This window comes from Gobio gobio, assembly GCF_949357685.1.
Source record: "Gobio gobio genome assembly, chromosome: 22".
NCBI classification, from domain to species: Eukaryota; Metazoa; Chordata; class Actinopteri; order Cypriniformes; family Gobionidae; genus Gobio; species Gobio gobio.
Window position 1 is genome coordinate 5,183,377 of NC_137118.1, and position 26,741 is coordinate 5,210,117.

General features: G+C 37.3%; 2 protein-coding genes across 16 annotated transcripts in view; one reads left to right on the forward strand and one right to left on the reverse strand.

Annotated features, from left to right (window-relative positions):
* The window catches only part of opcml (opioid binding protein/cell adhesion molecule-like), a 253,293-nt gene extending 249,922 nt beyond the window's left edge, over window positions 1-3,371 (forward strand). Inside the window, exons 7-8 of one of the 2 annotated variants that reach the window (XM_079804866.1) lie at window positions 544-695; window positions 970-2,488. In XM_079804866.1, coding sequence (XP_079660992.1) covers window positions 544-695; window positions 970-1,073 — 256 coding nt within the window. In that variant the 3' untranslated portion in view covers window positions 1,074-2,488. Of the gene's footprint in view, window positions 1-543; window positions 696-969 lie in introns of both variants that reach the window. The other variant, XM_079804865.1, reaches the window with a different exon arrangement.
* Window positions 1-26,741, reverse strand: part of ntm (neurotrimin) — a 633,991-nt gene that overhangs the window by 82,559 nt on the left and 524,691 nt on the right. For 4 of the 14 annotated variants that reach the window (XM_079804862.1, XM_079804853.1, XM_079804860.1 and 1 more), the window contains one exon: window positions 17,370-20,037. The exons of 2 other annotated variants lie outside the window; for them this stretch is intronic. In XM_079804862.1, coding sequence (XP_079660988.1) covers window positions 19,937-20,037 — 101 coding nt within the window. In that variant the 3' untranslated portion in view covers window positions 17,370-19,936. Of the gene's footprint in view, window positions 1-17,032; window positions 20,038-20,388; window positions 20,467-26,741 lie in introns of those variants that run through there. 8 more of the 14 variants (XM_079804861.1, XM_079804859.1, XM_079804857.1 and 5 more) reach the window with 4 other exon arrangements.

Genomic DNA, 26,741 nt, shown 5'->3' on the forward strand with positions numbered 1-26,741 from the left:
GTTTTGTAACCTTCAGAAAACTTTAGATTTTTCTCAAAATTGACTTTTCTGACTCTATCGACTTCAAACAGGGGTAGCTCAGGCATTTTTCTTCTGATTCCAACAAATCCTACATCATTTAGAAGTTTTATATATATATATGTGAAAATGATTAAAAAAAAAATTTTGCTCATTGTGGCTCATTTTGCCAGCACAGGTTTCCCTGTGGTATCAAATATCAATATTTTTCAAGGTGTTGTATCAAAAATCCAGCAATTCCAGTATCGTGACAACACTACCAGGCATACTAGAAACTTCCAAGCAGGTGCGTTGAGGCAAGATGGAGCTAAACTCTGCAGGACTGAGTTTGGACACCCTTGCACTAAGCCACGGCTCAGACAGAGCTTGTTCATTACAAATTTAAGAATATCTGTTAGACATTTACGTCACATGCAGCTGCGTGCGAGAGGGTGGTATGCTAATTTGTTCTGTCACCCAACTGCTTATGTAGATTTAATAACAGCTCATCTTAACACGCTTCTAACTTGACCTCACATTTCCCAGACTCCTCAACGGATTCAACGGGGTCAAGATCGAAAACAAGGGTAAACAGTCCATGCTAACATTCTTCAACGTCTCCGAAGAGGATTACGGGAACTACACCTGTGTGGCCATGAACACGCTGGGAATAACAAACGCCAGCATTATTTTGTACGGTAAGAGGCTCCTTCTAACAACTAAATGCATGTTAATTTATGCATAAAAGCCATGTCAAGTAGGACTTGGCACAATCAGCGAGCGTCTCAATGTGTCAAATGTTTGCCTAATGCAATTACATCAGCTCTAGTCTTGTCACCCTGAGGCGTCCGCTAACTCTGACGATGTTTGAGAGGTGTATTCGCAGCTAATTCTTTGAACAGCGTAATGCATGATGATACACACGGTGGATGTTTGGGAGGCTGTTAACATGTAGGGTTTCTCTCCCCGCAGGCCCCGGAGCGATACACGACGTGAACAACGCAGCCGTATCGCCAACCAGCTCGTTCTTGCTTCTAACTCTCGCTTTAACTCTCTCGGTCCTCAGCAAGTTTTGATGCTAAAGCAGCGCGTCCGCTTCTCCGTCCAAACACAGACTCACAGTCCCACACGCAGAGGTGGAGAGAGTAATTTATCGGTTCTTATCATCATCATCGTCATTTAAATTGTTTTGCCTTATGCTTTATTTCTGAAGGGAAGTGTCAGTGTGGGTTTATGGGTCTGTAATAAGATGCTTTGGGATTTAACCGTGTTTTGAAACAGTGAACTGGACTGTGAATGGAGTCAGTTTGTTAGCTGGGTAGAAATAATAATAATAATAATAATAGAACCACTGTATGTGTCTCTCCAACCTTTTGTATGTGAAAAGAGAAGCAAAAATTCATGTAATCGTGAATAACTGAATGGTTTTTTTGCTCGGTATTGAACAGTGTGAATTGAGGTTACTGGTGCGTCCTGTTTTCCTGTAAAATAACATCTTTCTTTTTTTAAATAAATAATCGATAAAAATGACAAACAGCAAAAAAAAGAGAAGTAAAAATGCTTCAGTGAGCCTGGAAAGTATTTGGACGCTCAAGTCGCGCTTAAAAATGTATGAACGGCATTGAAAAGCAAATTATCCATTAATTTTTCCTCCAATTAATCCCCTTTAAAGTAGATCAATTTATTTAAAAATATATAATGTGATGGCAAAGCTGAATTTCCAGCAGCCATTACTTGAATTATCACCGATTTATTCGATCCAATGTTCTGTTATCTAAAGCAATTACACTCAAAGTTGGGCTCAAATGTCCAAATACTTTTTGGGGACGCTGTATGTGATTATTTGATTTACTGTACATGTACAGTTGTATGCAAATACTGTTCACACACACACACACACGAGATCTATGCGTTCAATATAATATAGCACACAGTTCCTGAAAACATCCATCAATGCTCATCATCTGCCATTAATGGTGTTCAAATGACAACGGGATCACAAAGATAACCTGCACGTGTACTTGTACTGAGCTGACATAGTTACAAGCAGTAGGATAGACTCCTTACCTGGTCTAATACATTTTACACAGCTCTTAGATATGTTTTTAGCGTAGACGCAGACACTATGCCCTAATGTAAGCTACATAAAATCTCTTCCTCATATAAAGACCCTTTAGGTTGAGCGTAAACGTACCAAACGGGACTGGTCAGAAGGGTATTTTAGTTAGTCTTGATATCCACAGGTCACGTTTCATTCAAGCAAATATCATTTTGTTGTAAATCCCTTTCCAGAAACATTTGCATCGATTGAATTTGCTTTGGACGACTCTACTGGGGTGTTTCAACTTCTTTCTCAGGTTTTTTGTGCCGAGTTTCTTTTACGTGTGTATGATTTTTGTGTTCTCGAGTCTTGAGGTAAATTTGACAGAAGCCAAAACTGTTATCGCAAACGATATAATAAAAAAGATGATATTTAATAACTTCTGAGGACAAAAAAATAATAAAAAATCCCATTTCGTTGCATATATCTGTGGGTGATAACCATCGATTTATCCGTGATCTTTAGCACTAATTTCCACACTAATATAATGCCATATAAATGTCAAATTGTGCATGTCTGAGCAGGTAATCTCGGTTTCCATCTATTTCATATTCCATATCTTTCATAAGCCTGCGGATTTAGCAGCCGCACTTACGTACTCATTACTCTACGAATGCTGACCCGTCAACACACTCGTGAATGATTTTGGATACCTACCAGAAACGTCCACTTATTAGTAGCTGGCAGTGTGCGAGAGCTTAAAAAAGAACCTGTAAGGAAATACACAGAGTCACATGCGCTCAACCCACACGACTAAAATGAGACCTTGTCCGTGAGCTGTCTGCATTCAGCTTCAGTGAGCACTGGCGACAGCGCTAGACAAACACACTGAAGAGGGATGCTTCCAGTCCAAGGTCTGCCACATCATTGAGAAAAGAAATATATGCCCTTAGATTGTAAATGCCCTTTCAGTTGATTTCAAAGTGAGACTCCAAATTGAAGGATGCTTCTCTGTGACCGACTGAATGGTTTTTGTGACTGGCGTTGGCACGGCGGACTCTTGCAAAAGGTTTGCGTGCCATATCGCTCTCGTGGATATCAGATCATTGAAACATTAATTGGACCTCATTGTGATCATGACATTCATGAGCTCTTTACGTTAAAGTACCACACTGTTCTCGACCATGCAGTGTGTTAAAAATGCTGTATGTGAACAAAAAAAATATATATGCAAATGAATATTTATCCTGGATTTATTTGATTGTTAAATATATAAGGACGGTGTAATTGCGGAGATCAACACTTTTCCTTGTTAGCGTTGTGCCTTGCGTGCATTAAAAGAAAAATTTTAAATCATGTGGTAGTGCAATCGAATAGATTCGGTATTGACCCTGGAAACTTGCATTTTTGTAAACAGCCGGCTCGGATTTACTCATTTAATTATTACAATGCTACGCAAAACATCAAATTATCTTTTGATAAGTATCATTAAAGGGATAGTTCACCCTGACATGAAAATAAAGCCATCTTTTACTCACCCCGCTGTTGTTTAAATGCCATATGTCCTATCTTTTTCAGACCTCAAAAGCAGAAATTAAACGTCCGGCATGGGGTGTGACGATAGTATTTGATATGAACTATAAATAGACTGCAAAAAAATATGACGTAGTGTCCGTGATGTCACCCAATAGGATTCTGAAGAGCAGTTTTGAAGCGTAAAGTATCTTTAAAGTTGCCATCTTGTCAGCGCGTCACTCCCGGATAACAGAAAATGGGCAAAAAGGCGGGATGTGGGCGGAGCTGAGGTGACGTGATGATTAACAGACAGCAGATAAACTGCCATCCACCTGTCACTCAAAGTGGCCACGCCCTTAATTATGCAGAAATGTAATGCTTTATGTAATGTAAACGAATGAGTTATAAAAACATTCACCCTACTCACAGTCTTCATGAAGGGCAAAATTAGCTGTATAGATCAAAAACACAATTTGTCCCAGACTGTAAACATGTGTTCTTCTGCTGTAAAGTTGGGCATTTTAACATGAGCTCAATGAGATTCTGCTCCTTCTGGAGTCTGTCTCTAGAGGCCAGTCGATGAATTGCAGTTTAAGTCACTTCTGTATTGGCTTCAAGAGAAACTGCGGGAGGTTGCTGCTTGGTATAAACACAATAATCATTGCTTGTAATCTCCTGTTTTCTGTGAGTCCTATGTTCAAGGGCTTCTGGAGAAAAAAACCTTCCTGAGCAAGGGAGGGACAGTCCATTAAACATATGGGGGATTTATTTTGTGTGTGTCTGATTATTAATATTAACTGCCAGGTTTTAGTACTTGTGATTAGGGATGCTCATATTGAACGTTTAACCAAATTTTTTCGGAGAAGGCGTGTGCAATGCAGAGCCGGAAGAAAGTATAATATAACCAAGGCTTGAGAGGATGTTTTCTGCCGCGGGTCTAACTGTCAACAGGCTGCGCTCCAGACTAACCCACATCACTTATGTTACTTTTTAAAAAAAACATACAAGGTATGTGTATGTATATTGGCTTGCTCAGTTGGGGACACTAAATTTTCAACTAAATTACTGATCTGCCCGCATTGACACTATATGATAATTGAAATGAGCTAATGACATCACTGTTTTCTCCAGAGTGGCTGTACAGCCGAATCAAATTCTGTTGCTTTCCCGTTTAACACTGTGAAGCTGCTTTGAAACTATCGCCATTGTAAAAAGCGCTATATAAATAAAGGTGACTTGACAAAGTGTGGATTGAGGTAGGCCTGCTATTTGTATTTGATGAAAAAAAAAAACGCCAGAATAGTTGCTTCTTCACCGCGGTAAGAAAAAATCCCATACTGTCACAGCTCTAGTCCTGCGCTAAAACTTTACCAAAAGGATACAAAAGTATCACGCACTGATACAGTGAGACATGCGTCATATATGGAAAGTGTTCAGGAGGCATACTATAAGGTTTTACGAGAAAGAAACCGTATTATTCAGTTAAAATACTGAACTGAGGCCATGCGAGCCGTCAGCAGCCAGTACACAACATTCACTTCACTATTATTAGTATTATTGTATTATTTCTTATAGAAGAGACGAGGGTCGAAATCTTGAAACAAGCTTATTTTTCTTACCCCATGGACAGATAATTGTACTTGTTTCAAGCAAAAACTCACTTAATTTGGGGGGGTTTTCTCAGAAAACAAGAAAAAAATCTCTTATGTCATTTTACTTATCTAGTAAATGCATCTTGATTTAAGAATTTTTAGATATTTAGACTAAAAACGAGAAAAATACTAAATAAGAAAAGCATTTTTTGCAGTGCGCACACAGAGTAACGGCCGAGCTCAGTGTTTTGACTGAATACGGTTTCTTTCTCGCAAAACCTTATAGCATGCCTCCTGAACACTTTCTGTATATGGCGCGCGTGTCATTGTATCATTGCGTGATACTTTTGTATATCCTTATTGTAAAGTTTTAGCTGATCGCCATTCCCTGCCATTATATGGAGGAGTGCGGGCAGGGCGTTTTTAAAATGTCTGCTTTTGAGGTCTGAAAAAGATAGAAGGACATTGAGCAACAGCAGGGTGAGTAAAAGATGGCTTTATTTTCATTTCAGGATGAACTATCCCTTTAAATATGGACATCTCCAATGTGTTTCGAGTGAAATTGCCCAATGATTTCTGCTGAGTTTTGTAACAGGTTAAAGTACATGAATAGGTTTTACTGTAGTATAATTTGAGTATGTTGGTTAACTTTTTCAAACGCTAATATTGTGACGGTGAAGACTCTAACAACCTTCACAGCGATCGTGTACATACAGTACAGACTCTGACATTGCAAACCCATTTAAGTTACAAACAGAATGTAATTGTTTTTCTTTGTATCAATATATCGTCATCTGAAGGGAACAAAATAGCAAACATTCAATAATAGCACTCTGGATTTTTGCTGACTTGATCGTGGTTATTTTAAAACTGCTGCGAGTATACATGCTACATCTAATCATAGCAACAGTGTTTCACCCAACATCTCTTGGCAAAAAGTATTTTGCCCTCCCTTGCAAAACTGTATTGTATGTTTGTATTTATTTTTCTGACTGTCTCTATCTAGTCACGATTGTAAAGTGTATGATACCTTAACATTTGCAACACACAGCTCTCTCAATGTGCATGTACAGCCGTAGTTGTATTTTTCTTTTTTTACTATTGGAAAATGAGTACAAGACTGTTGTATGTGTTCTGTGTAATAAAGTTAAGAATATTTTCTTCTAGTTTGGAGTTGTTAGTTATCTACCGTGCTGTCATAGAATCTTTTACATTGGGATGCACGATATATGTTATTGAAATTGGATATTTAACTGTATTTAGCTTACACTTTATTTTAAAGTGTCATTATAGATTTTAGTGCTGAGTTATGATAACTAACATTCTTACTATAGCGTTTGGTTTATGGCTAGTTGCATGTAATTATGCATAATTTACTGTTATTACTACAGTGGGTAAATGTAACATATGTAACAAGGACACTAAAATAAAGTGTTATCTTAGATTACCTTTGTCATCTAAAGCTCACTAATATTTAAAAATCATATTGTACATTATAATATTGCCTAAATTCACTTGAAAATGATCTTTTAATCCATTTATAAAATAGTATAGAATTTTATCATTGGTAATTGTATTACTTTATCAGCAATAACATGAAAATACACATTGATTTAGATCAACCTTCTTAAGTCAACATTTAAATATCACTGCATCCCTACTTTTAATAGAGACAACATTCATTTAAATGATTTTCTCCATACTTTAGATGATTTTTCATGATAACTTATAAACCTTTATAGAGCTATGAGGTTGTTAATCGATAGTATATGCTTCTGTTAAAGCTGTTAGCCTTTATTTTCAAACATTTTTTAAATAAGTGTGTTTAACAGCAGAAAACTACATTACCCATAATGCAGCACAGAAGGTTCCACCAGAGAATCGAAACACAGCAAAAGATCTCATTAGCTCCGATGTAATTAAGTTGTTCTTTTTAAGCTCTTAAAATACTTAAATATTTGAATATATATGCATAATTTGCAATAAAATTGAAATATATTGTTTTAATATTAACATAGTTTTCTATTTCGCCATCGTTTTTAATTTAATTATGCTTTACGGGATTGTTTCTTTCTATCACTTAAGCTGTTAAGTGCACCGTCTTTAGTTTTGTCCAATTTTGAAATACTTTTTTGCTTCAGATCAAAGTTTATGTAAAATCGAACCGTTGTTCTTACTAAAACTTTTTCGTAAACTTTACTTAATGTCCAATAATTTGTTAAACTTACTTGAAACAATTGAGTAATCTTATTATGCCTTTGTTACTCAGAAAACCCAAGTTAACAGTACTTGACTGGTTAGAGGAATATTTTGCAAAGCAAGAAAGAAAAAAAAACAGACGGGGCTCTATTAATTCTTAATAGACTTTTCACTCCACTTCTGCAGTTATCGTTCTCCTTATTTACATTCACTCATTTTCCAAAGTCATCTCGAATGACTTCAAACATTCAGTATGCAAAACACAACAATAGTAACAAGGGTTTTTTTTTATAATAAGACCATTACAATATTATTTGCTGTCATTATTGGGGTTATACTGACAAGACCGCAAATAAAATGGTAAAATAAAGCCAAAAATATTATAACAAGGTAATTAATTTGTTCATGCCGGAATGCACTCTGGGAGTACACTTCCTCAGATCACAGATAGAATTAGGTTGACAACTTAAATGGTTTAAGTAAGATAACTTGATGCAATTAAGTTATGCTTACTTAACTGAATTAAGGCAAAGAGTTTTGCAATTAAGTGAACTGAACAAATTAGTTTTTACGGTTGGCTTAGTTCATGGCTTATAACCAGGGCTGCACGTAACTGCTGCGCGTGCGTGGTAAAAAAAAAAAAAACGATGGAAAAAGTGGAGGGAAGCGCTTCCGAGCACCAACATTTTTGGGGACAGGGACACGCGTACTTTCTGGAGTAGGATTTTTCTCCATCTCGGGTAAGATAGCAATCATGATAAATGTGTTCATTAATTATTAGTTGTTAAATGTCTTTCTAGTTAGCTTTTCTAGAGCCTTATGGTTTCTGCAAAGCAGAAAACACAGACATGATCAGGGAATCCAGTCATAAAAATTCATAAAATGTTTGATGAATAAATAAAAAGCAGGTCAGTACACTTAAATCAAATCACGATTATAGACTAGAATCTGTGAATATTAAATTGCAAAAGACTATTTAAATACAGATCCTGCATGTTCTGCGTGTTTCTGTGTGAATAAATGGCACAGACGCACAGTTTAATTTAACACACACACACACTCTCTCTCACACACACACACACTGAAGCACTAGGAATCGTTTTCCTAGGTAAAAATTGATCATCAACGCCCTCCCATTTTGAAAACTTGAATGCAATGAGCTCATAATCACGACTTCATAAGTGGGAATGATCAAATTTCTCATAGCAATTGAAGGCAGCACAAGAGTCACTTCAGGAGCATTTTACCATTCCACTTCCAGGTGTCATATCAAACACACAAACTCAAATTCACGGCAACCCGTCAAAAATAAAAGTTTGGTTTAACTTGACAGAAATGCATTAACTTAAGATGACGACAGAGACTTTTGACCCAAAGCCAGCTGTTGACTTATGGAGGCAAACAGCAAACCGCAGGCTGAACCAGGGAGAAAGAAGCAGGACAACATCATCATCATCTACCATGTTCGAGAGAAAAGAAGATAGTGAGGAGAGCCGTCAGGAGGAAAGTGATGACGACAGATTGTAGGATAAAAGTGTGCCGCGTGAGAACCAGAGCCAAAAAGTCATGTGCACTCCTGCTTAGAACACTTTAAAGAAAGACTTTCGTAAAATCCCTTAGAGAAATTAATGGACAAAATACTTCCGGGACCAATGGTGCTAAAGAATTGGCGGACACTGTAGAACACTATTAAAGGTGCAGTGTGTAGTATTTATGAGGATCTATTGACAGAAATGCAATATACTATACATAACTATGTTTTCAGTGGTGTATAATGAAGCGTTATGTTTTTATTATCTTAGAATGAGCCATTTCTATCTCCATACACCGCAGGTTCCCTTACAGTGAAGTCACCATTTTGCACCGTCATGTTTCTACGGTAGCCCTGAATGGACAAACTTCACTACAGAGCGATAAAGCAATAAAGGTTGAAGAGGTCAATAACATATTGTGAATATATTCACGACTTACTGATATAGTACAACCTTGAGTGCCTGACTGCTTTTATATCATGTTTTTATATAATAAGTAGGGCTGTAATCTCCCAGTCGATTAGTCGATTATTGGTCGATATGTTCTGGCTCGACCAAAATTTTGATTGGTCGATTTTTTTCAGCGTTCATTTCATTAGTTTTTGCCGCGTTCATTTCATCAGTTTTGCTGCGCCGCGTTCATTTAATCAGGTGGAAAGCACTAATTGGTAATGGGGGTGTTTTCAGAGCACCCCTGTTTCACAGGTATGAGTCTGCCTTCAGAACACCCCCATTGTTTTCACTTCTTTTGGATTGGCCCAACCAACTGGCCAAGAGAAGTCTCTCGCCGGTCCTTTGTTTTTCATTCCCGCTGGCTCGAACGCACACCCATAGCGGTAAACTTGAGGAACGCCCATCAACATACACATGAGGGGAAGCGTCACAACACCACGCTTCAGTCGTGCCGCAAAAGTGGATCTGTACTGTCCGTTTTGCCGCGTTCATTTCATCAGTTTTGCCGCGCCGCGTTCATTTCAACAGGTGGAAAACACTAATTGCTAATGGGGGTGTTTTCAGAGCACCCTGTTTCACAGGTATGAGTCTGCCTTCAGAACACCCCCATTGTTTTCACTTTTGGATTAGCCCAACCCACTGGAGAAGAGAGACAGATTGAAGAAGGCTAGTTTTCTGTAACTTATATTATTTATTTAATTGTGAGAGCGTTTTTTCTGCTCTTGATCTGGCTTGTTTAATAAATATTCCTTTTTTATTAAAGTGGACGTGCCTTTTGTGTTTAAGAGTAAAAGCTTTAAGTTAATAGTCTCTTCATGTCTCAGCCGCTCAGCTGAGCTCCTAACGTTCGAGCTGCACAGAGCGGCTGAAATTATACTGTCTGTCAGTTATTATAATACATATGACAAAAACAATTGTCTAAATTATGTTGCATATTCCTCAAAAGTTCTTGTGATAATATCTAGTTGACAATAGTACTATATTTTGGGAAGTCATAGGCTATGATATTGCACAGGTGCACTTGATGCGACGCTGTCAGAGCTGACAGACTCGTGTGTCAGACTCATTTCAGTGCAAAATAATCAGCTCAAAAACGATTTAATATACTGCAAATAGCCTACTAGTTTTTTATGTTTATTTATAATTAATTTATGCAGACAACAAGGCTACCAAGTACTGCGCACAGTGCGCAGCTAATTAATTAAACTTTTTTTTTCCTAACGTCATTTTTAGTCGATTTTTAGTCGAAAATTTCAGGACTCCAGTCGACCAAGATTTTCTTTGGTTGATTACAGCCCTAATAATAAGAACATTATTTTGAACAGCGAGCTCTGTTGGCACAGTGATTTTCATCGGCACAGAGCGGATTACTTAATCCAGCAGCAGCCAAATGATTATTGTAGTCTAATCAGAATGTAAAAAGCCATTTATTAACCACTGTACCCTAACTCTGCGCTTCAGTATTCCACTGAGCACTTTTAACAAGTTTAGCAGTGTTGACACGCTACATGTTTTAAGAGACAGTTTACCCCACACACATCTCTCCTCACACTGGCCCTGCTCTATTGACGATACGCTCACGGTTTGGCTGCTGTCCTAAAGATAATGCAGCCAAGAAATGTCATGTCAAGTTAATGCGGTCTGCAGAAATGCTTATTTATTCACATATTTGTCTTTCCAAATAAGCAGCTCTCATGGCAAGTTCCAGAGGGCCGCTCCTGGGCACTAAGATAAAGACGTCCACCAGGAGTACAGACGGGAGAAACAGAGCTGGCTTTTGTTTGCTTCAAGGGAGGTGATTGTACCATCACCTCCAAGCATAAAAGGTGATCATTCCCTGGCTTCCATCTTTTGTTTTCATGTTGAACATTAATAGCTTGTAGACAAAGGATTGGCAAGAAATCGGCAAGTTATGTAACGTTTTTCTCACCTCCTCTACCCCCGGTTTAAAACTCGATGAATATTCCATTTCAACATCTGCCGTTTGTTAGTCGAAAGCCAAATTCTACTTGTGACATCTTCCCACCGTTTATCGTGAAATGCAAGTTATTCTCATGGTGGGGTTATGGTCATTTCTGTATAGGCACATTCATTAAAGAGGCACTTCAGCGCTGGGAAGATGAATGTGTATTTAAACTGTCATTTATGTAGTAGAAATGTGAAATTATTTTTGAATTTGGTGCCTTCTAGATTGAGAAAATGTATTTTTGTCTCATGTGGATGAAAGACAACAACTCCCAGAATGCACTTGCTTCGCTGCCCTACGAGGCCACTCCCTACACTATATTCAAATGATCGTACATTCCCTCGCTTATATCCCCCTGAGACAAGAGAATTGTGCATTTTATTTCTCAGGATTTTGCGTAATTTTTTGACCAGAGGCTATAAACTACAGCCAGTAGAAGGAGCTGTTCTGCATGTTATCAACCCGCCCACAGGGGAGCGATCTCACTCACAGGATGTAAATGCGCTTGGCCGCTCGATCGGACATTAATAACGGAGCGGTGCGGAGCAAAGTTAGTGTTTCAACTTTTCAATGAATTCCTATGAAAGTTAAGCTTCCATATGGGATCTGAAAACACGCCAGACTGGACACACACCGAGAATGACAGCCGAGCTTACCTCAGCTCTGCTCAGCTCTTCTCTCTCATGATGAATGAAATCTGACTCCTGCTGCGTTTGCGCGTTAGACACGTTCAGTTTTAATTGTACTGTCTGTTCTCGAACTGAACTAAATTATTTTATTACTATGAATATCAAAGCGACGGTGGGGGCGGTGTCATAGTGGGCAAGTGATAACCAGTGGCCGTGGTTTTGGGAGTGGCCTTTTTGGGCAGCGAAGCAAGTGCATTCTGGGAGTGGTTGTCTTTCATCCACATGAGACAAAAATAAATTTTCTGTCTTTTCTCAGTCTAGAAGGCACCAAATTCAAAAATAATTTCACATTTCTACTACATAAATGACCCAGTTTAAATATACATTCATCTTCCCAGCGCTGAAGTACCTCTTTAATAAATTAAATAATGTTAACAAATGAGACCTTATTGTAAAGTGTTACCATAACCTCTTATAGACAATGTATTGTGTATTCAGCAAAATATACAGTAATTACTAAAACAATTATAAAACAAAAAATATGAAATAGCTACAATTAATCAAACCATTTCTGAACATCCAGAAAGCGGAGATGCTGTGCGCACACAGAAACATTCAGGAGCACAGAAAATGATCAACATTGCCCCGCCTTTTAGTAATAAAATAGCTTTGCTACTCAATCGCTACATCACATTTCTCATCTAGAGGGGGTTACATCGCTATCTTGAAGTGATTAAACTCACATCCTTGTTGTTAATAGAAAGAGTCACTGAACAGACAGATACAAATCTCTCTTTCTCTCGATAATTCAAATGACTGCTTTAATTCATTATTTTAAATAAATGTAATCTTACGCACTTCTTTATCTCTGTGTCTGATTCAATGCGGACAGAATGCTTGATCTGACGAGCCGTAACTGACGAAAATAACCTTCAATTTTACTCTTCCGGTCAAATATTGTACTTCAAACATCTATAACAGCTTTAAGTTGTCAAAGTTGGCAAATGACCATGGTACAAGCGGGATAATACACAGCTAGCTGTGCATTAACAATTTTAATGCACTTCACATTGGGGATTCTTTGCCTCCATGTCGTGCATTAAAATCGTTTAATGCACAGCTAGACGTGGATTATCCCTTATACACCGATCAGGTAAAACATTATGACCACTGACAGGTGAAGTGAATAACACTGATTGTCTCTTCATCTCCTGTTAGTGGATGGGATATATTAGGCAGCAAGTGAACATTTTGTCCTCAAAGTTGATGTGTAAGAAGCAGAAAAAATGGGCAAGCGTAAGGATTTGAGCGAGTTTGAGAGGGGCCAGATTGTGACGGCTAGACGACTGGGTCAGAGCATCTCCAAAACTGCAGCTCTTGTGGGGTGTTCCCGGTCTGCAGTGGTCAGTCTCTATCAAAAGTGCTCCAAGGAAGGAACAGTGGAGAACCGGCCACAGGGTCATGGGCGGCCAAGGCTCATTGAGGCACGTGTGGAGCGAAGGCTGGCCCGTGTGGTCTGATCAAACAGACGAGCTACTGGAGCTCAAACTGCTCAAGAAGTTAATGCTGGTTCTGATAGAAAGGTGTCAGAATACACAGAGCATCTCAGTTTGTTGAGTATGGGGCGGCATAGCCAACAGTGGCACGTGAGCATCAGAACTGGACTACGGAGCAATGGAAGAAGGTGGCCTGGTCTGATAAATCACGTTTTCTTTTACATCACGTGGTGGTGTTGACTAGGACTCCAAATTCCCCAGATCTCAATCCAACTGAGCATCTGTGGGATGTGCTGAACAAACAAGTCTGGTCATCTTGGTGCCAGATACCACAGCACACCTTCAGGGGTCTAGTGGAGTCCATGCTTCGGCGGGTCAGGGCTGTTTTGGCAGCAAAAGGGGGACCAACACAATATTAGGTCATAATGTTATGCCTGATTGGTGTATATACACACACACACACACACACACAATTGTTTTACTGATAAAGATTTTAAACACATGATAACTTGACACATGAAAACACACTTTCATTGTAAATTCTTCATTATGTCGTTGCTCTCAGTAGAAACTCTTGCGACAACTGTTGGTCTCTCCTAAATAAAACTCCACGCATTCACCTATCCAACTTTATATTTTGTGGCCGTCATTCTCTTTCAGATATGTAAAGCCGATCCGACTGTTTACCTGCATTTTCAGCTGTCTCTCACCGCCAGTCTAATTGTCTCCCAAACTGCCATGTTTGTCACCTGCTGCCTCTCTAACTAGCAGCAGCGAGCGACACTACAGCCAGTCATTTACAATGAACAATCAGGCAGGAAAAAAAGACAGACAGTGAAATGCGAGGCTTTAATTAAGAGTCTTACCGGAGCCTTTCTTAAATTCAATCACAGACAGCTCTCGCGTCACTTTCAGAATAGATCTCACAGCTTCATTCTCAACCTCAGCACTTAGAGCTCATGTGAATCACTCCCACAGACTGTCTGTCAAATCCCTTTAAAACACTTACAATACTGACACCTCCGTCCTTAACCAGAACACAAGTGGGGGATCGAGACGGTGCTTAAGTGCTCTCAGAATCTGGGCTTTGAATTATTGATTTGGAATCAGCCTGCCGTGCTGTGGATTTGCTTCGGTTTCGACGAGTTTTCATTTTTCAAGTGGATAAACAAGTAGAACAGGACATACATGCATTTAGGCAGGAATCAGAAATACTACAGTACATACACTGACTAGCGTTCAAACGGCAAGATTTTAATGTTTTTAAAAGAAGCTGCATTTATCAAAAATACAGTATGATTATGGAATGATTTGTGAAGGATCATGTGACACTGAAGACTGGAGTAATGATGCTGAAAATTCAGCTTTGATCACAAGTATATTAAAGTTTAAAAAGCTACATTTTCATTACTCCAGTTTTCAGTGTCACATGATCCTCCAGAAATCTTTTTTAATATGATGATTTGCTGCATATTGAGTTGTGCTGCTTAATATTTTTGTGGAAACAGATCATTTTTTTCAGGATTATTTGATGAATATAAAGTTTAATTTATTTATTTTTTACTGTCACATATTGACCCCAAACTTTTGAATGGTATTATATAGGCCTACATATAGCTGTGGTCAGAATTGGTCACCCCTGGTAAATATGATCAAAAATGGTTGTGAAAATATATTTTATATATTTATCCTTTTGATCTTTCATAAAAAATATTCACAAAAAATCTAACCTTTCATTAAAGTAAAAGAACTGAAAGTGTTTTGCGTTCCCTCATATTTATACTCCTGTAAGTCATGGCTGGACAATTCCATGCTCCTAGTCACCCTGGTGTGCTAAAAAATGTCAATATGAATGGGAATATTTTCATTCATCATTTTACTCATAAAAAATTTAGGAGTGCCAATTAATTGTGGCCAACGTGTTTTGGAGAAAAACATTTATTTCATAATATGAGTTTCCTCCCATTTTCAATTGTTTTCCTTCAATGAAAGGTTACATTTTTGTGATTTTTTTAATGAAGGATAAAAAGGATAAACAATGCGTATTTATTTTTACAGCCATCTTTGATCATATTTACCAGGGGTGCCAATATTTCTGACCACAACTGTATATGTAAGAAAATAAAATTTTCCGCCCCAGCCAAAATTTAACACCAGAGCAAGTTGTCACATGTATTAAATGTCATTTTATACCATCTTTTTATAATTTTTTTTGCTAGTTCATACATTTTTGAGGGTTTAAAAGAACGTGGCAGATGCGTGACAGCAGTTCAGGACTGCAGCCTTAGACCATAAGTTAAGATGGAGCCGATGATCGCCTAACCCGACCCTAACCTTCACTATAACTACAAGCTCCACTATAATGAATATCCTAGCCCCACCCACCACCACTAACCTTAATGATGCTATAATCACCACCTTAAAGGGATAGTTCACCCATAAATGAAAACTACCCCATGATTTACTCACCCTCAAGTCATCCTAGGTGTATATGACATTCTTCTTTCAGATGAACACAATCTGAGTTATATTAAAAATGTCCTGGCTCTTCCAAGCTTTATAAATACGGATATTTTTTTTACACAAACCCATCAATTCGCTTCAGAAGGCCTTTATTAACCCCCGGAGCCGTGTGGAGTAGTTATATGATGGATAGATGCACTTTTTGGGCTTCACATTTTGGACTGCCATTCACTGCCATTATACAGCTTGTATTAGCCAGGTATAAGAATGTCATAAACACCTAGGATGACTTGAGGGTGAGTAAATCATGGGCTAATTTTCATTTTTGGGTGAACTTTCCCTTTAAAGTTCTGGTCTGAGACTGCTGGTCTGGTGGCACAGTCTTGAAACTGCTGTGGCGTATGGTTCTGCGGTTCTGCATTTGGTTAGTATTGCTTTAATTTAACTTATTTAATGGCAGAAGCCATTGTCAACTTAAACCATATAGTGAGACAACATGCCCTGATACTAATGCTGCATTCCAGATGAGGTTGGACGTGGTAATATCCCAAATTAAATGTCCCACCTCAGACCTCAGCGAGTTCCAGTCAATCACACATCACATTCACATGTTGACCACATGTCGCCATGACACAGTGAGAGTATATCGTGTTTTTGTGTCAGTTATGGCAAAACAGAATAAAAATAACAAAATCGCTTTGAGCTGACGAAAACAAAAATGAAGGTAACATTACATGAACTTAATGTCTAATGTTAAAGTTTTTTTTTACGTTCATATTCATTGCAAGGAGAACGTGCCAAGTGGCGTCAAATGACGCGTCTCGCTGCGTTCACCCGCCGAATGTCCGACATTGAGTGCCATTTAAGGCATTTTTTTCCTAGAAGGAGGTGGTAAAAATCTGTCTGGAACGCAGCATAAGTCAGCATTTACAGTGGAAATGGCTCCCCTGAAGCCAAAACGGAGGTATCTGCCTATACATATATAGAAATTTTAAATATAAACCCACCCTGAGAAATATTTAGGTAAAAACTGTGACAGTCACTTTGTTCAAATTGACATTTGCTGGTTTCATTATACACTGGTGTAAAGTAGCACACGACATTCATGCAAGCAGTGACCTTGTGTTCAAATAAAAAGGAGACCATATGGCCACTCAGAGAGATGATATTTAATTATGCATGTATATTTTATATATTTGAATATATATACTGGGTATATGAAGAGTTCAGATGCAAAAGCCTCTAAAAGCCACTTGGGTCAAAAATGAGATGACGATACTGAGTGAATGCTCTCCGCATATAGCATACGTCCATAAAATACTTTCACTTCAAACCCACTAAATCTCAGCCTCAGCCCATTCAGAAGTACCGGTACTTGGGTAGAAACCTATTATAAAGAAAAACGTCAGGCGGAAAAGCATCTAAAGTCTTCATATCCTCCAGCATCATTTAAGAATTGCAATTAGACTGCAGACCAATTCTATTTAGATACAACATTTTATTATTGTAAGTCTTAAATATGAACACACCATCGCCATTAAAGGAAAAAACATATGACGAAACAATTTCTTTACAGTACAAGGAGTTAAAATACTTTTAATAAGTTGTTCCTCTCCAGGGAACCACTAGAGATCAGCGGAACAAAGTGAACTTCTCCAGGCTGGTTGTTTTAATGGTTGAATGGTGGGATAAAATTAAAAAAAGTCAATTCTTTGCACCACGTTGGACATATGAATTGCATTACAGCCATGCACAGACGAGCCCTGTGTTTCTGTTAATACAGTGCTTTGATTGATCGCCTTCTCTTTGATCCAAACTCTGTCTTCCCCAGAGGAAATCACATCATTATTTATCACAAGGTGCTTCTTTTTGTGGTTTAAATAGTGCCGCAAGTGTGGATTTCTAACTGTTGTCAGGTTAGTCTCACTGATCTGTCTTTATATGCAATATGTGGACTGTTCATACACTGTAAAAAATGTTTTTGTTTCAACTTAAAAAAGTAAGTGTTGGTGCGGACTAAAAAATTTACTTTCAGTCAACTCAAATATCCAAGTTGTCACTTCACATCTTCACATTTTGAGTTGACTCAACTTAAAATTGTAAGGCAGCACGAACACTTATTTTTAAAGTTAAAACAGTGTAGTATGGTTAAGTTCCCCACATCAAAAAAAAAAAGATTAAATGAAAAATGTTGAATAATACACCTTAGTGGCAAGAACACACACTGTCACTCATTAAACTTTGCACATACATGACATTCCCTTTCATTAACATACAACTTGTGCTTAAAATCCACTGATTTGTATCCAATACGTGGTTTTAAGTAAAGGGATAATTCATCCGAAAATGTAAACTGCCATCATTTACTCTTCTTTTTTTCCAGATATCGCAAAATATGTTCTGATGAATGTCTCGACATTACAATGAAAGTGAATGAGGACAGATGCTTTTAAGCTCCAAAAATAGCAAGAAAAGAAATCATAAAAATGGTCCGTATGGCTTGTGCACCACATTTCAAGTCGTCTGAGTTTTCAGACAAACATTTACGTTTTTAGTGGCTAAATAAGGAATACTTATTTATAATCAATGCTCAATTATTTATTTTTATTTGAACGCCATGATGACAATTTTCATCTTTGTCTGAACTATTCCTTTAACCACAATTGGAATAAAGTGGAAACATTGCAACAAAACAGAAAAAAAAAAATCTTAATATGGATTTGAGGTCAAACAACACCTTGATACTGCAATGGTAAGTTCCAGAAACTATTCTTTTTCTTTTTCCCCCCCTCAGAATATGGATAGTAACAAGACATCTGCTCATGATGAGATGATGACAGACAAATGAGTCAGAGTCTCATCTACTTTTTCCAAAAGCACAATATTTAGACATCAGATTTCACAATGAGTAACTGCAATGAGCTTGTATCTACTAGAATACCCTTTGAGAAATAAATTACACAGCTTCTGAAAAAGGGAATAACAAAAAATAGAAAACGTTGCATTGTATTAAACAGGTTCACAATTTTAGTAAAAACAAGTGTGCATATTTTCCCTTTGTACAAGTTAGATATATGCATATGCATACAGAGATGTTAGCAGGAACGATGACGAGAAGTGTTTAAATAAAGAGCATTCAAGCGCCCGGTTTGGTTTGTAGAACTCAAAATCTGGACAAAATTCAACAAAAAGCCATTTGAAAAACTGCCGTGGTAATAAAAAATTATGTTTGATGTCAAGTTTGTCGCCAACAAATCAACAGGTATTAGCAGATTGCTCTTTGGGCTCTCATAACGGATCCAATAACTTGGTGTTACACAACATTGATTCATACATTGTCATCCCATATACACTAACATGTCTCCAACATCTGATTTATTCCTTTGTGGTGTAAATAAATCATTTTATAGAGCTTCTGGCCCTGCATAGTCCAACTGTGCCGCTCCGGTCATCAAAACATAATCGAAATAAAACATACTGATATGTATCGCATTGTTTTCGGTTGCATTTAAATGCTAAAATGTAGATTAGAAGTACTCAAAATGAAACATACAGAGCTAAAATGTGTGTCTTTTTTGCTGCTTATTATGATTGGCTGTACAGTTATGATACAGCGACAAAAAAAAAAAAAAAGTAATATGCCCTTCCTTATCGCATGCCTTTGACTTGAATAATAATAATGATTCCCGTATCACACTGTATTCTATATGAATTCTTAAGGAGTTACCGAGTTAAAATTAAAATGACAGCCACAAAAATAAATAAAATCAAATATTTAAAATTAGACATGCCTCTCCGTCGTTTGCGTTTACGGAATACAAAAGTGTATTCGGTGGGGCAAAACAGTGTGATAATTAGCAATGTAAGAGAAGTTACATTATTAAACTATTATGAACAAAAGAAATGCATGATTACTTTATTAAAAGGAAGTACTTGGGTACCCCATGCACATTTCCAGGCATTTTTGGTAACCCATGCACGATTTTTGACTCCAGGATGAGCGTGATGCCACACAAACAGTGATTTTTTCATCCGCTGAAAACATCTTCGGCATCAAAACTTGAGCAAGAGTTGTAGAAGCACGATGAGAAGTAGACAGGTGGGCGTGAAGACCGTTGACGTGCCGCTGTTGCCGTCCTGAACTGCTCCGGGTCCTAAAGCATTGAAAAGATTCACACGCGTCAGGCAAAAACAGCTTCGGTCTCCAGCTACGCTGTAAACTGCCTGCTTTTTATTCTCGAGACTGTCTGTAACGTCACTGAACTCGCATGTAGGCCGCTCGCCTACGCATCTGCACCTCTGATTTGATCTCACTTCCTCTATGCTATCTTTTCTTCTTCTCAAAGGTGTCAGCTGTCAGCATTTTCTAGGTTTACTGCATTAAACCGCTATTTTCTAGTCAAGCAATTCTTGTTAAATCTACGTTAGTGTATTATAGCAGCTCCTCTTTGTCGATGAGTTTGAAGTGATTAGTAGTTGAGTACTGTATTTAGAAGCTTGTGTACCTTCCCACAAATCACTGTTTTCAAAGGCTGTTTGCTCTAAATCGGATGAAGTCATTTCTAAAAGAGAAGCCGTCTCCGCTAAAAGAGAGAATATTTAACACAACACTTTACAGGAACACAGAACATGCAATATGAACTCAAAAAGATTTAGTAAATCATTTCCATTGGTGCTATTAGGCAGATTTTCAACGTCATCTCATGAGAATACGTGTGTATTTTTACATGAAGTGTAGTTCTACCACATATACATTTACTTACATTTTCATACATACTGAAACGTATTATATTGACAGCATTAAAGCGAAAAATATTTACGTATGAACAACTTTACTAACGTACAAATTTGTATTCCTATTTATGAATATTAAAATCGTGGCATTAAAGTTTGGATATCACTGAAATGTTTTTAGTCGCATTTATTAAACAGTTTACTCATATACTTAAGAAATAATAACATTTCGCTCTGTTCGTGACTTCTCGTTTGGGAGTATAACATCATGTTAAACAAGACTACACTTAAAAACCTTAAAATGAATAATATTTCTTTAATTGTTTAACCATTTTGTAATATTTCGTTTGTTTGCCGTGAGACACAAAAGGCGTTTTTTCCTACATAGGGACTGACAATTATGGAAGCTTATTTTAGCCACAAAATAAAAAAATTGTGAGTTTGCATCTCGCAATTGACTTTTTTTCCTCGCAATTGCAAGTTTATATCTCACAATTGTGACTTTATAACTCGCAATTCTGACTTATTTTCTCAGAATTGTGATATAAACTCACAATTGCAAGTTATAAAGTCAGAATTGCATGGTATAAAGTCAGAATGCGAGTTATAAAGTCCAATTCTGAGGGGAAAAAACACAATTAAAGGGGCTATATACGTTTTTCTGAAATTTAAACTCGCGACTGACACCTGTGGCCAAAAAACAGAACTGCTCTTATTTTCTGCTCGCTCTCGCAGCGGTGGTGACGTCACATCCGCAGACAGCGCGGGAAAAATCCGACCCGACAGAAAATAGGAAAAATAGGATAAAGGCTTATAGGTGCACCCACTGTGAGCGGACAAGGTGTCAGTATGCTCATCAGGAGATGTTTGAGTCATAAATGGTAAAATAAAAAGGCTATTGTTACGTTTATTTTGGGGAAAAAGTTGTATATAGCCCCTTTAAGTCACAATAGTGACTTTATATCATGTAATTATGACTTTATAACTCACAATTCTGACTTTATATCAAGCAATTCTGACTAGAATTAAAAAGTCGCAATTACTTTTTTTTTCTCTTCAACGACCGTAAACGTCAAATCCTGCGCTCGTTATGATGAATGCAAATTCAAAACTCACACCCTCATGAAGTGTTACAATATATTTTATAGGGCTGGGCAAAAAAATCGATTTTTCGATTGTTTTTAAAAATGTGGTCGATTCAAAATCGATTCTCAAAGGCCACGAAACGATTTTTTTTCCATATTTATTTCCACTAACATTAAACATAAGATTAACGTAAATCTAATTACTAGTCTTCTCCACTAGATGTCAGGCACGCCTGTCATTCATTCATTCATTCAGTGCTTAAATGGCGGTTTCCGGTGTGTTGTCAACGTTTGTAATGCTGAGGTGAAATGCTGTAGTAATACTACAAATCTGCGGAACCATTTGACGAGACATCATCCAGACGTTGCAACACCCCCACAGCCGAGCACACAACTGCTAAAAATAGATCACATACATGTGAATGCTTCATTGAATTACACTTGAGCGTTCACTTAAGCACGTACGTTAGCCATTATAGACATATTCAAATCAACTGAGTCAATAATTCAAACCTAATAGCTTATATTATAAACAGATTTCCACAAATAAAAGTCAGCACGTTATGGTATTGTTGTTCATTACCACAGCAACTACTTGTGTCCAGGTATGAACGCACTTCTCGTGAATGAAAAGTAACTGCACACATGACGGGAGAAAAATCGCAAGAAAAGCTTGTCGTGTACTGAAAATTGCTGAAAATCCTCCAATATCCCTTTTATGTTTTAGAATATCCGTATCAAAATATCCATTAAAACAAAATTCTATAAAATACATCTCAGATAAATTTTTTAGAATAAAGTTGCATCAAAATTGTATTGTATTTAACAATTGTATGCATTTGAAATAATAGATGGGTTCTGTTTTAATGTACCCGAGTGTACCTAAAATAAAAAGAGTTTGTGGCTCTTCATTTCTTTTTAATTACCCACTTGTAAACTTATGTTCATTGTTCTTTTTTTATAAATCCCTATAGTATTTGTATTAAATCTATATTCATTGATTTGAATTGAGAATCGTATTGGAACACCTGAATCGATACCCAGCCCTAATGTTTTACGGCAGTGATATCAATCCCTCAATCATGCCGTGTTTCAGTCGATGCACATTTGAAATTGGGAAATGCGCGCATTCTCGGAGTGAAGCCGGATAAACATTTTCATGGATTAATAACTTAAATTCTTAAATTCTCATACAAAACTATATCAAAACTATAAATGGTTAGGAGTAGGTTTAGCGGTATAGGATTAGCAGCGTAAATTTTTTTTAATGCTATATTGTTACGAAAGTTGTCATTTTCCTAAACATCTCTGTCCATTGTGTTTCATTCTTTTTATATTATGTATAAAACGGGTATGTTTAGATGTGGTATTAGGGTTAATGGATGTTACATTCATCTATAAAATGGTAAAAGGGAAATTATACAGATGTCTTTAAAGATTCGAAAGCATTTCTTACATTTTGTAGCTGTAAAAACTTAAACATGCTACGTTTAAATGTTGCCGATATGTCCATATTATACGTTTCAGCATCTGTCCAAACTTACAAAAAAGTATATTTTGTATCTTTGAAAGTTACATATTAATGCCTACACATTAACAATGAGACCAGGCTGAAATATTTTAGTCCAAATGAGATTTTTTTCTGCCTAAAAATATTCATCAAGTCAAACTAGAGTATTTCTGGCATGGTTCTGTTCTGTGGTGCCGGGTCATCTAACTGGGGCGAAAGCGCTCCAGATTGGCAGATTAACATCTAAGTGAGGGTCTTTAGTGGTCACATTTGTATCGTAGGAGCATCTGTTCTCCTCTTTTTAAACCAGCACATCCCGTCTCCCTGCGCTCACACCATTATTACCCTACTGTACGCCACATCCTTGACCGGTCAACCACTGAGGTCAGCCGTAATTGCGGTTGTTCATAAACAAGCTAATCACTGAAGGTGCAGTTTGACCAGATTACTAAAGGGCAGACGAGTAAAACAAGGTGTCATAGTGCTCGTCTGATGAAAATACCAACAGATTGATCAGTAAAAATACAAAAAGCTAAAGTTATATGGGTGAATCTCAAACCGTTCAAGAAGATCAGATTTCATCCTAAAATCAAAAGAAAAATATGTTTTTCCATGAAAAAAATTAAGCAAGTTTTAAAATAAATTATTATTATTGTTAATTACCATTCAAAAGTTTGCGGTCAGTAAGAAAAACGAATTCAAATAAATGCAGTTCTTTTTAACTTTCAATTCATCAAAGATTCCTGAAAAAAATATTTAGATAAAAATTAGGCAGCACAACATGGATAATACTAATAAATGTTACTCGAGTCTCAAATCAGCGTATATGAATGATTAAGAAAAGGATCATGTGACACTGGAGTAATGGCTGCTGAAATAAAGCTTTTACATCACTGGAATAAATAACACTTTAAAATGTATTACATTAGAAAACAGCTATTTTAAACTGTAAGAATAATAATAATAATAATTCACAATTATTAAATAAATGCAAGCTTGGTGAGAAAACGTTAAAAAGGCTTACCAACCCCAAACTTTTGAACAGTACTATATCTGAATGGTTCTTAATTTTCATTTAGATTTTATGGTCAAATCTGACCTGGATATGGTTTTGTGAGATTCAGCTCTGTATTATGGTTTAGCAGGAGACATGTGGCTAGTCTTCGGTTTGTTACCTTGTCATCAGGTAGAGTTTTAGTCTTTGGGATAGTCAAAAAACAAACATATGGTAACAACAACTAACATGCAATACACACTCATTCTGACCTGAGACATGTTCAGTGTTGAAATGCACTGTATGTGTGTATATTTATATTTTTGGGGTTGCACCGACTAGTCAACTACTCAGACTTCAGCTGCATTTGTTCAATGGAGCTCAACAGTCAGCTTTCACAAGTCAAAATCCCATTCATTTCCTCCATAGGGAAATTGATTTTTTTAACATATAAACCTTTCAAGCCAGACCTACCAAGACTCCATGGCTGTTACGTGATGAAATATGTATCAGTGAAGGCAACACGTCCAGTGTGATTCAGCCTCATTTAAAAACATAATAATATTAATTAAATCATGCTTGATAGTCAATTTCCCAATGAAGGACTACATTACTCACAATCCTCCTTGCAAACATCAGAAAGTATGGTTACCATGGAAATGAGATCCATAGCAAAAATCTCATTAACCACCACCCACTTCCATGAAGCATTGTGAATTTATTGAAAAAAAGTGAACAGAATGTTATACTTAGAACTATTGTCTATTCAAAGGGGCAAGATGTAAGATTTGTAATGCATTAATCGCTTTTTTTCTTGGCAATGTGTGAACAGCTTGAAATTAAACTTTAAAAAACTATGCAATCCTGTAGACTGATTTTTATGTGAAGGTTTCGGGTTGTTTTTGCCGATGTTAAAGAAATTGCGTTAATTCAAACTATAGTCTTAGCTTTCCCAGGAGTCAGTCAAGAGAATGACTGGGCTGAACACTTCCGGAAGCAAAACATCATGTGTAAATTATGCACATAAAATGATGTACACACATTGCGCTGAACACTGTCCAGAAGCTGACAGGATCTATAAGCGAGGGTGAGGCGTTTTATACGGCGTTCATCACAACACAAGCAGCATGACTCTGGCAGAGGAGATACATCAGCTGCATGGGATACATTCTTGTTATTGAATGTCTACACGGCACACGACATTGCACCGTACACAGTGTAGACAACTACACTTTTAAAATAGAAGCAATCTATTTTATTTTTACGGTGTTAGCCAGGATAGATTGGGACTTGTCAGAAACTGCTGATGGCATGTGGCGAGTCATTTACATAATGTACAACAGACTTGTCTACTACTTTTCTGGCCAACTAGTCAATTAAAAAAAGTTTTCATGCAACCCCAAGTATATACATATACACAAACAGATGTAAAGTTGAATTAGTTTAATGTATTGAACAAGATTTTTTTTACTCTCTTGGTGGGAACAGATCTTTACAGAGCCCCTAAAAGGACATGGTAATGGAAAAAATATGAGATGGGAGGAAGATATTTCAATGCTTTTGCGTTCGCTTTTAAAGGAACACTCCACTTTTTTATAAAATACACTCTATTAAAAATAACCCAAGTTGGGTTGAAAATGGACTAACCCAGCAATTGGGTTAAATCAACTCAATTGCTGGGTTAGTCCATTTTCAACCCAACTTGGGTTATTTTTAACCCAGTATTTTTTTAGAGTGTAGGCTCATTTTCCAACTCCCCTAGAGTTTACGAATCGTTTTTGAATCCATTCAGCCGATCTCCGGGTCTGGCGGTAGCACTTTTAGCATAGCTTAGCATAGATCATTGAATTAAACCGTTAGCATCTCACTCAAAAAATTACCAAAGAGTTTCGATATTTTTCCTATTTAAAACTTGACTCTTCTGTAGTCACATCGTGTACTAAGACTGACGGAAAATGAAAAGTTGTGATTTTCTAGGCCGATATGGCTAGGAACTAAACTCTCATTCTGCGTAGTAATCAAGGAACTTTGAGCCGCAATGATATTACGCAGTGCCTGAAAATAGTCCCCAGCACGCTCCTTGTCCAAGCAGGTTGTCATGTTGGTTATGTTGACGGAAGTTAGCCTATTTTCAGGCGCTGTGTAATATCATTGCGCCGCTGCACTCCATGGGACGGCTCAAAGTTCCTTGATTATTACGCAGGAATGAGAGTATAGTTCCTAGCCATATCGGCCTAGAAAATCACAACTTTTCATTTTCCCTCAGTCTTAGTACACGATGTAACTACAGAAAAGTCGTTTTAAATAGGAAAAATATTTAAACTCTTTGGTCATTTTTTGAGCGAGATGCTAACGGTCTAATCAGATTCAATGATCTATGCTAAGCTATGCTAAAAGTGCTACCGAGCCGAGATCAGCTGAATGGATTCAAAAACGGTAAAACTGTTGGAAAATGTTAAAAAAAAAGTGTGTTCCTTTAAAGAACTCAAAAGTTTCTTGAGGGATCGCAAAATAAGGGTGCTCCAATCAGGATTT